Raw genomic sequence first — 16,865 nt, 5'->3', positions numbered from 1 at the left:
TATTATGGGTTGAACCATGTTCCTCTCTCTCCCCTATCCATATATTGAAGTCCTGACCTCCAGTATCTCAGAATGTGATCTTATTTGGAAACAGACTCTTTAGTGAGGTAACTCAATTAAAATGAGGGTGAGTATTAATCCAATATGACTGGTGTCCTTATAAAAATGGGAAATTTGGATGCAATGATATACACATAGGGAAAGTGATATGAAGATGCAGGGAGGAAACAGCCATCTACAAGCCAACGCGATTCTTCCCTCACAGCCCTCAACAGAACCAACCCTGCCAACACCTTGAGTTTGGACATCCAGCCTCCAGAACTGTGAGACAATAAATTTCTACTGTTTCAGCCACTCAGGCTCTGGTACTTTGTTATGGCAGCCTTAGGGTACTGAAACAGTAACATTCTGAAATGCTTGCATACGTCCATGTAGGTGGACTTTATTTCCTTTACTAGAATGCAGATTTTAATTTTAATTTCATTACTGTAATTGTACATCATATAAAATAATTATATTATGGATTTATTTCTGCTACAAATGAATATATTTTTCTACATATATATTTTCTTTGTGCTGCATTCCTTTTAAATGCATTAATATTTTAAATTTTCTTTTATTAGATGTTGTAAGAATTTCTTAAAAAAATGGTAAAAGTGTTAAGGCAAGGCAACTTTAACAAGTTTATTTTATACTGCTTATAGGATATATTTAGTATATTCTGCTACTTCCAGGGAGGTAAGTGCTCTTCTTTAGTGGAATAATTTTATACTTCCAAAGAAATCATGTCTCGATTTCTACAGAATGGATAGGAATTTATTTTTAAGATGCTGTTATGAAAGTTGCTACATGAATGAAAATTACAAAATTATTACCACTGTGCTTATTAAAAATAGACTTGAGGACTTCCCTGGTGGCAAAGTGGTTAAGAATCCACCTGTCAATGCAGGGGACATGGGTTCAATCCCTGGTCCGGGAAAATTGCACATACTATAGAGTAACTAAGCCCGTGAGCCACAACTACTGAGCCTGCACTCTAGAGCTCGTGAGCCATAAACCCATGTGCCAAAACTACTGAAGCCTGCATGCCCGAGGGCCCACGTGCTGCAACTACTGAGCCCGTGTGCTGCAACTACTGAAGCCCGTGTGCCTAGAGCCCGTGCTCCACAAGAGAAGCCACTGCAATGAGAAGCCACGCACCTTGACGAAGAGTAGACCCTGTTCGTCCCAACTAGAGAAAGCCCGCACACAGCAACAAAAACCCAACACAGCCAAAAAATAAATTAAAAAAAAAAAATAAACAGACTTGACTCTCCTAAAGCATATTCTCTTGTCTGTAGGTAGTGCAGAAGAGCTCTTTACACAAAAGGAAAGAGGAGAAATTAAAGAATAGAAGTTAACAGTCAAAAATAAAATAGTTTTGCTCAAGAATAGGAATCCATGAAGCTTATGAAGACAACCGATCATTCATAACTTTTCAGAGGTGAACTAGAAATATATGGATTTTTTCAAATCATACTGTTGGCCTAGGTTTATCTTCCAATGAATTAGATTTGCATCACTGAAATTCAGGTATTTAGGGTTTGCTTGGGTCTGTTGGCTGATGCTTTTTCTAAATATATTCATTAAAACTGAAACTGTTTTCCTCATAGACATGCTTAACAGTGTTGAGACTTGAATATGAATAGTTAGAGAAATTTTTTTTCTGGAAAAGTAGCACAATTTAAAAATAATAGAAAACACACCTAAATAACTACATAAAGATATTTGTTAACTAGCTGAAATTGATCTCAGAATTTACCTCTTTGTTCTTTTTTGTTTTTCAAATGTTTATTTATATCACACCAAGGGATGGCATTTTATGCTTTGCAGAGTTTATTAGAACATCTTTACCATATTTCAAATGAAAGCAGGCTTTGAAAGCAGGGTAGCACTTGTGTATTTTCCAAGCTACAAGGTGAATCTTTCTTCTGTTTAAGAAGCTGATAACGTGATTAAGTTACTTCCAAGATTACAGTCTCAAAGACATTTTTTAAATATTTCAAAAATTTAAGAATAATCCATATTTTCTTAGATTCTGTTTATTTGGTAGGTTTTCCAATTTAGGAGGAAGAGGGAGAATTTGATTTACATTCCACACACTATGAAAATAATGGGTCCTTAAAATTCAAGTGGAATGAATTAATCTTTTCATTGAATTGTAGTATATGCCTGTCGTATGTCTGCGGTGACTCAAACTGATTCCTGTATTGGATGTGAAAAAGTGTCTGTAACCCTCCTTTGGTAATCACTATGATTAAAATTGTGAAGGAGAATTAAAGCTGCATATTTTGGTGTACGGTAGCTGGACAATATAATTGATCATAAAACATTAATTTTAAGTTCTCTAGGTTAATGGAAGAATGGTATAAATCAAGTTTAATTAAAGAAATGGAGCGGTACCTTCTAAAATATTGACTGATATTCTTTACTTCTGCTATAGTTCAGTTTTCAATTATAGATTTTTTTCTAAGAAAATAATAAATATGCATGATTTGATTTTATCCAAAATTAGTTTTTTACATTTTGTAATCCACCTTTAAAGTGACTTCTAAGATACAGATAGATGGAAAACACAGTAGAATAGTATTTAACATAGCTTATTATGACAAAGCTCTGATCTTCCTCATATGAATAATATGCTGTCAGATTCAGCACAATCATAAAATGCATAATAGTGTATTTCTGTTCTACTTTGATGGAGTTCCATTGTTTTTACCATCAACCTATCTGAGCCTTAATTTCATCAATATAAAAATCTATTGTAAAGATTAAATGTCACATAGAGAACAGGCCTGTGGTTGCCAAGGGAGAGGGGTGTGGGGGGGGGAATGGATTGGGAGTTTGGGATTAGCAGATGCAAACTATTATATATAGAATGGATAAACAACAAAGTCCTACTGTATAACACAGGGAACTATATTCAATATCCTGTGATAAACTATAATGGAAAAGAATATGAAAAAGGATGTGTATACATATATGTATAACTGAATCATGTTTTTGTACAGCAGAAATTAACACAACACTGTAAATCAACTATACTTCAATAAAACAAATTAAAATAATGACTAAACATCAAAAAGATGTAGCACTTAGCTCAGAAGCTGCCTGTAGTAAGGACATAATAAATAAAATAATTCATTATAGTTTGACAAATACTCATACATTTGTAAATTTAATACTAAAGTTAAGATTGATAAATGTTAATAACAGTAACACTGTGGAGATTATCCTAAAACATACAAGTTTATATGCATAGGTACTACTGTCCCCAGGGGACTTGTGCACAAAGAAAGTGTTAAAGTGAGTCAGGGAAGAGCCATAGCTCAATCTATGGGATTTCTCCCTTAATCCAGTGGTATACTTGGTGACCCTCTCTTGGCCTCTGGGATCCATAAAATAATTAATTATATAATAAAAATAGAAAATGAAATAAAAATGAAAAATATATGTAATAAAAATGGAAAAAAGTATAATGAAAGTGGTAAACAAAAGGAAAACTCCCTCTAAAACAGAGGCTTGCATCACAGCCTGCCTGCCCTCCATCTCCTTGGAGAATCCACATCCGTCCAGACTGGAGCAGCTACTTTCACTTCTGTCTCTATTCAGTTTAACCCTTGCTTGTGTACTTGCCAGTGTACTGCTACTTATAGGTAATGGTTTGGGAAAACACTGATTATCAGGGACGAAACCAAGACCACTAAGTCCCTTTGTAAAGGAAACTTGACAGTGAAGAGCAGGCAAATGGAAATTACTGTCAGATATTCCTAATCTGCACCAGGTTTGGGCTGAGATTCCAGCAATAAAAGGTTCTGTATCTTATTACTCATCACTTGAGTCCTTTGTTCCTCTTATCCTTTAATGAACTCCTGTTATTGTAAGAATGCTTTTGCAGTGTTTTCACTTAAGTGTAGGAAATGATGATCTTCATTCAAATATGTAACTCTTTTTTGCTGTTCTCTTTCTTCTTTTAGGGATGCAGATCTGTTCTTGTTAGACACAAGAAAGGCCCAAGCTCTAGATGTGGGTTGGCTTGTCTTTGATATCACTGTGACCAGCAATCATTGGGTGATTAATCCACAGAACAATTTGGGCTTACAACTCTGTGCAGAAACAGGAGATGGTAAGCACTGAATTTCATAAATTTTGGGGAGTTATGGTTTGGACACATTGAGAGTTACAGCTTTTTGTGGGATTTAACCAATGTATATTTTATACACACAATGTGCAAAGTGGTGCATTCTATAAGATAGGGCAATATATTGATTAGTTAACTTATTTATAAACACATTACCGAACACACGTTTATTGTCAGGCTCTGCAGTGGGTGTGGGGGGTAAAGAATTAAGTTCTGTTCCTGCTCTTGCAGTTTTTAGTCTTGTGTTGAAGACATATATGCAAACAAGTAGAACAACTGTGATATAACAATACCAAAAGAAAGCGATGTATAAAATGCCATGGATCTATGTCTTGATTTTGTGGTGGTTACACAACTATATAATCTGTAAAAATGTATAGAACTGTACACTAAAGAAGAATGGATATTACCATATTCAAAGTATGTCTCAAAAACCTGATTTATAAAAAGAAATATATATCAAAATAGATGATAGGGAAACAGACAAAGGACCTACTATAATACAGAGGAGGATGGGGATGGAACAAAAGAGTCATAAAAAACTGCAGAAAATGATACTGAGTTAGGTCTTAACATATTATAATATTTGGTCAAAGTCAACAGCTCCAGAATCACTTCTGGGAGGGATCTGTTGACTGAAAAAAAAAAAAAAAAGCACAACCTAAAAGTTGAGAGTTATATTTTACTTGGTGGACAAAACTGGGGACTTAAGCCCAGGACACAGCCTCTCAGATAGCTCTAAAGGAGAGCTCCAAAGAGGTAGGGGAGGAGCCAGGATATACAGGAGTTTTTACAACAAAGACCAGGTAGTCAGAACATCAAAAGATTATTGTTAATTAAAGAAAACCAGGCATCTCAAGTTAAGAGATTTATATATGGGAAGATGCAAGAGTCTGAAATCATTCCTTTGATATGCATCTCAGCTGTCTGGGGTCAGTATCATGCGCTTTCTCATCCTGAGTCTCCTCAGGGTGCACCATCAGGGAGCAGCTGCAGTGGCTGATGGTTTGATGGTGGGCATCCTGTTTCCACTCCAACTTCCCTCAGGGCTCACCATTGGGGTGGCTGCAGCTTGTTGGCTGCAACATCCTTTGTTTACTGATATGGCAGGTGTCATTCTTAGTCCACAGGTCTATAGGAAATCTTTTTTGAGAAGCTCCAGATGTTATTCTTATGCTCAGAAATGCTCACCGAGTAGCGATGTGCTGTGTGCTTGGCTTGATGCTGGAGATAAAATAGTGAGCAAGTACAGAGATGGCTTCACGAGGCTTGCAGTTGAGTGAGGCATGAGGTAGTCAGCACATAATATTATTGAATGCACTTCGCTACACACTAAGAGTCCAATGGACTCTGAGTGCAGAACAGTGAGCAAATTCGAGCTACAGTCTTTTAAAGATCAGGAAGCTGTATCTAGGGGAAGAAATTGGAGGGCCCTATATTATTTAGTTCTAACTTGCTTTCAAGTCATCCTTTTCTCTCTGAGAACTACTTTATATTTTGTTTATCCTTTTCCTTTGATTGATTTCTCTTATATTTTAGGGGTAATTTTACTTTAAATGACATATTATTTATGTGATTTTTTGGAGCCTAAAATAAACTAACATTTCACTTCTTTCAAAGTTTTCCAAATTCTTTTTTTAAAAGTTAGGTTTGAGATACACAGCCTTTTGTTGCTCTTCTTTGGTTCTTTAATATTGTCTGATATGAAAATATTAAAATGATTAAATATGCTAGACAAGCTGGCCTTTTGTATTTAAGCCAGAGCAGACAGATCACTTTTTATTTGCAACAATGGAATCTGAATATGCTTACTTCTCAGCAAAAGTAATTGGAAGTCGTGAAAAAATGGAACTCAGGAAAGTCTCCTTTCAAATTCATTTGTTGACTATTATTCATTTATTCATTTGTTCGACATAAAATCTTCGAGTGTCTATTCATGCAAGACAAAGTGTTAAGGAGACAATGACCTGGGAGACAGACAAATATAGCTACTTAAGAAAGACTAAAGTGCCCTAAATCCTAAAAATAGTGATATAATTAAGACACTATAGGAAACGTAAGGAGATGGTTAAGTCCAAATGGAGCCAAAGAACTGTGGTCCATGTAACTTCTGGGCTAGGTCAGCTGGGTAAGATTTCAAGAAATGAAGATGAGGAGGGAGAGGGTGTGGTGGTGAGAAAGGAGGAGAGAGGTAGTTCCTGGATGAGGAAACAATGTGAGTAAATACATAGAACGGCAAAAAGGCATGGTGTTGTCTAGAACATTCTGCAGTCCAGATTTGGCTAGAACAGCTTTCATGTATAAATATGATTGCAGATGCTATTAGGAAAGTGATTTGGAGACAAATGATGGAAGGCACATGACATCTAATTTATGTGTATATTCTTGTAACTTGACCACAGGTCATTAAAGAACTAGACTTGCTGCTTTAATCGATCAGAGTAACACTTTCATGATTACATATTTGAATGAATATCCATTTCATAAGGTCATGGATGTGTATTTCTGGTTCACAATGGTACCCTTGGTACTTGGCACCGTGCAGGTTGTAGGTATTAAAAACATGTTTTGAATGATTGTTGAATGAGTTTGTGACTTAAAAGGCTCTTATGGACCACCTGTCATTGAACATGTTACTCCTTTTTTTTTAATTGATAGTGGATTTACAATGTTGTGTTAGTTTCTGGTGTTCAGTAAAGTGATTCAGTTATATATATATATATATATATATATATATATATATATATATATATATATACTTTTTCATATTCTTTTCCATTATGGTTTATTACAGGATATAGAATATAGTTCCCTGTGCTATACAGCAGGATCTTGTTGTTTATCTATTTTACATATATGAACATGTTACTTTTTTTTTTTTTTTTTGCGGTACGCGGGCCTCTCACTGTTGTGGCCTCTCCCGTTGCGGAGCACAGGCTCTGGACACGCAGGCTCAGTGGCCATGGCTCACGGGCCCAGCCGCTCCGCGGCATGTGGGATCCTCCCGGACCAGTGCACGAACCCGTGTCCCCTGCATTGGCAGGCAGACTCTCAACCACTGTGCCACCAGGGAAGCCCGAACATGTTACTCTTAAGAAGACATTCCAAACTGTAAATTGGGGTGATTATTAACCAAACCAATTTGGTGTAACACTGAATTTTATACCACAAACCATGGTACAGATTAAAATCGTTTCAATCATAAGGTGAGGAGAAAGTCAGTGATATAAGTTAATAAATTTTGTTTATCTTGCTTCCACAAAGAAAAAATAGCTAAGAGATCTAAATATATTTGGAAATCAAAAGACTGTTGAAATCAAAAGTAGCATCATGATTCCTCAGAGGACCTGTGGAAAGTACGTCAGTTTGTAAAATATTCTTTTTAGAAATTTGATAAGTGAACTGCCATGGATTTGGCAGGAGAGTTTAAGGATAGTCTATTGATTTTTTTCATGCAGAATAGATAATTCTCTGAGTTCCAAATGTCTGTTTCAGCTAAATAAAGCAAACATATGAGCAAGCAAATGGAAAGGAAACATTGCTGCTTCTTAACGGCAAAATCTAGAAATTCCATACAAGTGGTTGTATCCAATTGTGCTAAATCAGTTTCAGAATTTTCTAACACTCCCTCATGGTGGTTAATAACCCTCTATGATAAAATAGGTACTCTTTTTTTAGCAGCAAATGAGTAGATTTAGGTCTGTCTTATAATTTAAGATGTTCAGGTCCCTAAATTATAAACATACATTAATTACCTGGCTTGTTAGATCCTTATTAAAATTGTTAATAAAACTACAGTAATTGGTATCATATCCTATATATATATTTATATCCTATATATATATCTACTATACATATGTCCTATATATATATATATATATATATACACATACACAGAGTTTATTACCCAGATAGCAATTTAATCTAGCTTTTAAGACTTGGGTTTTCTCCCCAAACAGTGTAATTTTCCATTGTTTGATGCTTTATATAGTTTAAACCTTCCAAGTAAATTAATTCATTTTTTTCAAATTTGGGTTTATAGAATAATTTAGAGATGGAAAAACAAAGATAGTATTTTTGGGATCATTAGAATGTCTTTTTAAAAACCCTATGTTTTCAGACATTTTAGGTTTGGCAATACTCAGAGTAAATTTTGCCAATGACTTTTTCCTTTCTATTCAAACCCACTTATATGTCAAGGAAAATTCAATCCGTATGTTTCTGATTCATTTGTATTCAAGTCATCAAAATGTTGTTTTGTCAGAGTATTGTTCAATGTCCAAGAAACAGTATAAGGTTCTTTTTTAATAAGACTCTAAAATCCGTTTTTCTTTGGACAAAGTTGTGGCGTAATTTCCAAGCGTATCAAGGTAAAAATTCAGATTTAAAGTCAGAGATTTCAAAGTTTCACTAAATTTTGTAGCCAAATCAAGAAAGAAAAAAAGATTTCAGAGGTATGAAACTATCAAATTAAATTCATTATCATTAATGCTTAAATATAATATAAAGAAATTTATAGTTATTGTTATAACTTAGAGTTTAAGGTTTTGATACTTAATTTAAATAAAGAGAATAAAGGAATAGAATTGATCCCTCCATTTTGGAAATATAAATTCTAAGAGAAATCGTTAGGAAAACTAGATTCAAATCTTGGCTCTGCCAAAATACTTTACATTTTAGCCATAGCGTTAATTAAATGAGTGTAATGGTAATTACCTTCCAAGGACAGTGTGAGACTATATTAAGCAATAGTACCCGGAACATGGTGAGACAGGAATAAAGGTGTTTGAGTTGAACTGAAAGAGAAAATGCATAGAGAATTAACTCTACATGGTACTCCTTAAATTAGGATCACTTCTTTCATTGTGGAGATTTTACAGATGATTTAATAAGACTTTAGATAAATTCACAAATGATAGTCCACCGGAGAGAGGTAAGATTGTTGATATATGTTCTTAAATCTTGAGTTGGAAGCATAGTGTATAGTTATGTTATTAGGCGCAAGTCTAATAATTTTGGTTGATGAAATGATTATTGGTAGGAAGCTTTTAAATACCTCTGATCTAGGGTATGAAGCCAACAGAAATGAACATTCAGAGATATGTGTCATGATCAATTGATTGCTTATATTGGCTAGGTCTTCATAGGCACTGGAGAATATCAAATTATTAGTACTTAATATGGTAGTTTTCTTGAGGCCCAACAATTTTATTCTTATAAAAAAGTGACATGATTATTTTTGAGATAACTAACTGCATCAATGAATATAAGGATAACGACCCTTGTTATAGGGTAATATATGAGGATAATTGATTAAAGGCTGGCGTACATAACTATCAGAAAAAATTTTCAACCCAGAGATGCCTCAGTGTAAATTACTATCATTTGGCTTCATAAACCTATTAGCAAACATTACACATCAACATGGCTTCTTACAAGCAGTAGTTTAATGCTCATAGAAAACATGGTTAAAAAACATTGATCGTCTTTTTTAAAGTGTGGGACCCAAGAACTCCTAATATATGTTGTGCTAACTTTTTTAGCAAATTGCATAAAATCCCCACTACATAAGTGATATTTCCCATAAAAAAAATCAGAAAATGAAGATACTCTATGAATTGATTGGAAACACATCATAGAAGACCTCTTTGAAAGTCAAGGAAACAAACCATTGTAATTATTGCCTCCTCAGGATATAGCCCGTGTTGGTTAGCAGCTATATTTCCCAGACATTGTAAAGGGGTAAAGTTATAGCTTTTTATTTATTTTTTTGCTTGTTAGTACACAAAAGTTTTCTTCCTTCCATTTTTAGAAATTATATATGTACATAAATATATTGATATTTCAGAGCTTTTCTAAAAGCACCAACAATTTCATCCTCTTTTATTTCCACCAACATTATTATTCAAATTATAAAAAGGGTCTTAACTTCAGTTATCAGTACAATTAAACTGAAAGTGAGTATTTTAAAACTTTTATTACCCAGGGTTTTGCCATGTTCTCTACCTTTCCACTTGGAATTTTGGGGCTCATTCTTGCAAATTGACAACTGCCACACCTACATTAATAAGAAATGGGATTAGGTTTTCTTTTTCTACAACCTTGAACTGTTGCTTATTTCTATTGTTCCTTATTATGTGAAGAGTAGTTTAAAGCACTGATAAAATTTTTCTCCAAAATTGCAATATGCTGTGGTAGCTTCTAAATATGCTGTCTTAAATCAGATTTTTCAAAAATTCCATGACATCTTTCGAATTACAGAATATATACTCCTAATTAGAAAAATCTAGTTTATAATCTAAAGTCCTCATGTCATTATATATTAAATTAATATGTGAGTTACTAACTTGATATTCTTTTACTTTTATTAAATGTGAGCATCTCTCTGAGAGAGATGAGGAGTTCTTAATGAGATATCTGCTTAAATTTAGTTAAGTCCTGGAATCTGCTGCTTTTCAATGCAAGTATCTGATTAAATAAGTTTGCTGTGTTATCCTCAGATTCCCAAACACAGTCTTTTTTAACTCGGGGGAAAATTTTCCAAATTAAGCCCTTGTGTTGTCAGATGACTATTTATCTGTCTCAAGGGTCAAATGATCTATGTGGCTGGTTAATCTGAATATCAGCTGACATAGTGCTAATAAGTAGCAGAAGAAATTCAGAGATCAAGGGTGATATTTTTCTTTTTGTCCGGCTGTTTTGACTACAGTTTCTCATTATTATGTATCTCAGTTCAAAAAGTTGAATTATGTCCACTTATCGGAGGATCTCTTAAATATTTTGAGATTTGATAATATTCTCTTCCCTTATCTGAACTTTATCTTTTAAAGCAATTAAGTCTTTTTTGTTCATAAAACCATATGGCTCCCTGTTGCTGAATTTATGGTGCTGACAATTGGTTTCAAACAAATAAATGAGAGTCTCTACTTCCAAGAAACTGCAAAAATCGCATATCTTGCTAAATGTTCTGATAGGAAAAAGGAACATATACTCCTATGTTTGTTTTACATAAATATTAGTATAAATGAAGTACTTCTTTATGTTTAATGCTGAGGATAATTAGAGTATACCTGCTTGACTTTTGGATGAATATTTAAGAATAAATTAGGAGGACAGTTGAAGAATAGTTATCTTCAAATACTTAAATAAATACAGTGAATAAGTAAAATTAAATTTTCCCTGTAGTCCAGAAATTAAATCAATGTGTGAAAAGGGCAGATTGAAGGCATAAGAATAAAGTGCCTAAGACCTGGGAGTTAATGGCTATGTAATTATTTGTATTGTGAGGGAATGAGCTCGTGTGACTAGAAGAATTCACTATTTATTTGACCTTTTGTCTGGGGATTATTATATTGCCTGTGATAATTTCTCAGGTAATTTTAATTTATATATTTACACTTTAAGCATTATACACATATAAATATTATATTCAGAGAGGGTACCGTGAATAGATATGTACCATCTTAAGGAGCTTGGTATTAAATAGTTTCATTCAAACCAAAACTTAAGATATTATATAAAATCAGAGATGGAGAAATGGATAAAGGGAAGTAAGAAATATTAGACATCTTTTGGGGTAAATGTGTGTGTGTGTTTGTGTGCGTGGGTGTATACAAAGAGGGGTAATACCCAGGCATAAACAAATTCCCAACTGATCACGTGAAGGATCAGATAAGTTCATAGCTGAACATCTATAATTATTAAGGTGTCTAGAGAGCTCTTATACAACATTTAAGTATAATTATATTTTCTTTTTCTTTAAGTGCCACAATATATTTTTCAGTATCATAACGAAATGTAAAACTTTATCTAAATTTCTCCAGAACGTTTTAAAATGGCTTCTGTTTCTATCATATTTCTATAGAATTTTAAAAACACTAAAACATAAATAAATCTATGGCAATATGTCAGTTTCTAAGAAAGTCTTTTTTTTTTTTTGATATGAATCAAGCCATAAGAGAGATTTAAAAGATAGCTAAGCAAAACAACCGCCTTGGTCATTTTATGTGAATGATTCAGAAGAGTTTCCACTGAGAAGAATTCCTGTATCTTTATGGTAAAAATGACTAGATTTCTACTGAAAATAAATATGCCATAGATTTCCTCTGGGGTTTAAGATCAGTATTTGTTAATTTTCCAAACCCACGTAAGCTGTGACTTATGGATTTTCTAACTTGTGTAATATCTTAAAGCACATCAGAGAACATAGATCCTTCCAGTGTGCTCAGATTTTTGCTCCTTTCCCACTGCATAAAAATGAGCAAAATCATCAATATGCCTTTCATGGCTAGAGAACTAAACATAAATATAGGAGCACTGTTAAATTTCTACTTTGTTCAACCTAAGTTCTTATTAATTCTCTTAGTCATATACGATTTTTATAAACTATACTTTATGTATTTCAAACTCACTCAACTTAGCAAAAATTATTTTCTGTCTATACAAATAGCTGCTTTTTTTAAACCCTGATTTTGGCAGTACTTTTTTTTTCTTCCATGCTAATATTTCGTATTTTTTAGTTTTCATGATTAATTCAGGTTTTATTTGCTAGGTTCATCTGTAGTTCATATAAAATAAATATTCAAACCATGTATTTGCTGTGGTGGTCAATCAAAATAATATTAATAACTAACGGGACCTAATATTTCCTGAGCGTATTAGATGCCAGTCATTTGGTGAGCTTTTTAAGTGGAATGTCTACTTTATCTTTACTATTTTCCCATTTTGTACACAAGGAAACAGCCTTAGAAAGCTCAAGAATCTTACCCTTGAACCTAAAAATGATGTGTTTTCCAGATCTTCCAGATCCAGATCTTATACACTATGACCTCACAAATGATATGAATTTTATATAAATTCCAAACTGAAAAAAGTTAATGCATTTTTATAATTTCCAAACAGGACATGCTATTAATAATGATTGTTATAGAACAAAATTGAACTTTATGTTGGATCTGTTGGTAATTACCTTTGGGTTTTTATATTTTCTGTCTGGAATTTAACTGTGATCTGACCCACAACAGGTGACAGCATTTTTACCATATTTTTTTGTTTTTTTAAAATCTAACTACTTCAGTATTTCTTTTAGCTCCTTACACAATTATCATTAATTTGATAAATTTATAGACTGAAAAGAAGAAAGAAAGTAACTATTTTCCTTCCAGTGATCAGCTTCAACATGTAATTAAATTTAGCCAAATTTAATTTATTTTGAATTCTGTAATGAATGTCCCCCTCCTTTTGTGCCCTGTGTTGCTCACTAATGTATTTTGCTAGGTTCTCCTTCTCTGTTTTCTCTCCTCTGTTTTACTGTCTTTAATCCACACTCCCCATCATAGAATCCTCATGTCTACCTCCCCCACCATCCTTTGTAAGTGTCAACCGGTACTCAAGTTTGTAGTTTCAATCACGGTGCAGCAAACTGCATGCTAGTCAAGCATGCAGTTTCCAAAACATATTAATTGATTATTTTGCAAAAAGTCTGGATGAAATTCTTCCTTTCTCTCATCTCGCCATTCCCCCTTCCCAGCATCAAGGCTGAAGGTGACCTGGTATTATTCCAGCCCTAAAGAGGACTCCCTGAATTGTATTTTTGGGAGCACATATTGAGGTAATTTTTTCCTCAAAAAATTGAAAAGAAAAATCTCTGGGAAATAAAACACATTTTTAATTTTTCACTGTGTTTAGCTTTGCTTTTTAACTTTGTTTCCCTATGAGCAGAGGGTGAGCCATAACTGCTTTGCTAAAACTTCATATTTTGAACAAAATGGTTTGAATGTAATTTACAGATGCCTTAGTTCTTTAGAAAATGAAGAATCATGATGCTGGTTTCTTTTTAAATATCTATATCCATTTTGTTATCTCTATTGTATTTTTCTCTGGTTGGTACTCTGAAATGGGCGTCCAGAGCCTAGTTTAATTTTGTATAATGATTGGTAGAGAGAAAATGGTTTTTCTTTAAAAATAGATTTGACTATAGAATATAATCAGTAATAAATTGGAAAACTTGGATTTGCTGTTTTACTATGTCTATTATATATACAATGTTTTAAAACCAGGTTTTAAAGGCAACTTCCTTGTTTTAAGTTATAATATGTTTACATTTGAATGAGAGCCATTTGGTAAACATCATTTGCTTATCCAAATTTTAGCATCACAACCTAAAAACATACATGAAAAAGAATTTTGAAATCAATGATTTAAAGTAAGCGGATAAAACAGGAGTTAGTCCTCCTTCATTATCTGGTGAAAGAGGTATTTTACCATTTTTTAGATTTCCCTTAATGAAAAGGGATATGGAAGTGTTTGGCGACATCTGTATTTCTGTTTTGGATTTTCCCTAATTCAAAACAGTAACTGTGGAGCACCCATCTTGCCAAACAAATCCCAAGGTCAGAAACATATTCCAGTTTTTGTTGTTTGTTATATTCTCTATTCTAGGCTCTAACTCTGCTTTGACTAATGATATGAGGGGTAAATATGTTCATGGTAGTATTGATTTGGGGCCATGCAGAATATGAGATTCTCTGTATTCTCATCGTTCAGAGTTAACTCCGTCTCTTTCATTGTTCTTTCCCCTATAAGTTTAACATCGCTGAACATATTTCTTAAAGACATATTGCAGAACAAGGGCAGTGCTGGTTTTGCTTCATGAGTACAGAGCACAATGGGAAGAAGAGAGAGCCTTTAGTCTTTTAAGGCATCAGCAGTCACTGGTGCTGAGGCTAAACTTTGACTCAACTGGTGTAGACTCACAGGGACAAAGGAAAACCAAAACAAACCAAAGCATCTACCCACCAAAGCCAACGGTATATATTACAAGTGGGGATCAAAACTTGAAATTAGATGGAAAATACGTTGATAGGGAAATTACATGTCTCAGCTCCTTGAACATGGATTCCAACTTCTCTGTAGTCGAACTTGTCAAGTTTCAATTTGAGGGAAATGGAAAGTAGGGGGGGACCACCTGTGTTGTCATGGTTGGAAGGAGTGTTGAATGGTCTTCCCACTTATGAAGGAAAGTCTGACCTTAAACATCACAAAACCAGCAGCTACCACAGTGTCCTTGACAAACACAATATGTGTATAACTGCCAGACCCAGGAGATGGATGGATTCCTCCAATCTTTTCAAGGTGGGGAGCAGAGACCCAACAGGAAAGCATCAGCCCTAAACAATCTCTAACAAAGGGGAACTCTGTGTACTTAAAGGAATAGGGTAGTACTTAGGGTCGACAGGGCTGAGTTAAAAGCATGACCCTTGTCTGAGCCTTATTTTATTCATTTTAAAAATGTAACCATTGTTTTTTGGGGAGGAGTACATAAGATGATGTATGTAAAACAACTGATAAATTACCAAGCTTCAAAATGGCAGCTGTTGCTTCTTTCTTAACTTCAGAAGGACTGAACTGGCTCACCTTCCCAAATCCCAATTTCCCTGATGCTTTTGAAAGGCTTGCTTCTTATGACTTTTGGGTACCAGCTCTATTTATGAGTGGAGGTATTCAGATGATTTCTCTGTGCGGTGATAAACTGATCGAAACATGATAGTTCTATTTAGGCTGTGAGATCAGATTTGCTTCTGACCCATGCTGACCAAAAGATAAACACCTGGGAACCCAACTGTTATTTTGCATGTGGGCAGGTCAGAAGGATGCTTTTGCTCTGGGCTCCACCATGAAATCATAGTGGCGTGAGGTCTCACTTGGTCCCTTATGTGGGGCAGGCCAGCTCACATTCTGCTGTTGCCAGAGACATGAGAAAAAGTGAAGAAAGATTCTGCTTCTCTTTGCTCAGAAGAATGTTTTGTGATCCAATCTTCATATGTGAAGGAAAGAACTAAGTCCCAAATGTCTTAATTCCACTTTTTTTTCTTTTTTTGGCAAAAAGTAGACACTTATCATGGTATATACATTACGTATTCAGTATCAGGCCTTCACTATGTATTTTGGAAAACACATTTAATTCCTTTCACTCTTTCTCTTTATTAAGTGTCAAAATGATTTATTTCTCCTCCATTTTGGTAGTCCTTGACTATTCTAAAGATTCTAGACATAGCTTATGATCATTTCACAGGTTCATGTATCAAATTGAAAGGGAAGGTCAAACATTTAATGAACTATGTTTTTCTGTATGATAAAAGTTCTTTTTGAATAATATATCATATAAGCTGGTAAAAAAGAATGTTTCCTTTAGACACTCATAAATTCCCAAGTAACTGCATTAAGTTCATTGCAAAGTCTACTTTAATCCACTAGAGATAAAATGCAGAGTCTGAAATTAATTTCACTGCTATGAAACAAACTCAAATGCGTTTGACGTCTAAAAGCTTTTCTTCATTGATATCTTAACACGTAAAAATAGTTTTTGAAGACGTTTTGGTTGATTTCTGCTGAAACCCTGCTTTCATTATAGTTTTATTTAACTCCCCTGTGATTTTAAAGGAAAGAAGTATATGTGTGTGTGTACACATTTTTTTACTTTAAGAAGTCACATAATAACTGGAAAAGAGACTAAAAATAATTCACTCTTCCCATGGTTTTGTGAAAAGAATGTTTCTGCTTTCTTAAAATAAATGAGACCTGTAAGATCAACAGCTAACCAATCTTTTGGGGGCATGTGACAGATGATGTCTGTAAAACTCATAGGGCCTCAGGGGAAAGGCTCTCTATATAAAGAGAGGAGCTA

General features: G+C 34.1%; 1 protein-coding gene across 1 annotated transcript in view; it reads left to right on the top strand.

Annotated features, from left to right (window-relative positions):
* BMP5 (bone morphogenetic protein 5) overlaps positions 1 to 16,865 on the top strand; it is a 117,282-nt gene that overhangs the window by 75,903 nt on the left and 24,514 nt on the right. Inside the window, exon 3 of the mRNA XM_060021356.1 lies at positions 4,017 to 4,165. Within this exon, the coding sequence (XP_059877339.1) occupies positions 4,017 to 4,165 (149 nt within the window). The remainder of the gene's footprint in view (positions 1 to 4,016; positions 4,166 to 16,865) is intronic.

The sequence above is a fragment of the Delphinus delphis genome, chromosome 10 (assembly GCF_949987515.2).
Source record: "Delphinus delphis chromosome 10, mDelDel1.2, whole genome shotgun sequence".
Taxonomy (NCBI): domain Eukaryota; kingdom Metazoa; phylum Chordata; class Mammalia; order Artiodactyla; family Delphinidae; genus Delphinus; species Delphinus delphis.
Note: the sequence above shows the minus strand (reverse complement) of the source record. Positions and strands in the feature narration are given on the sequence as shown.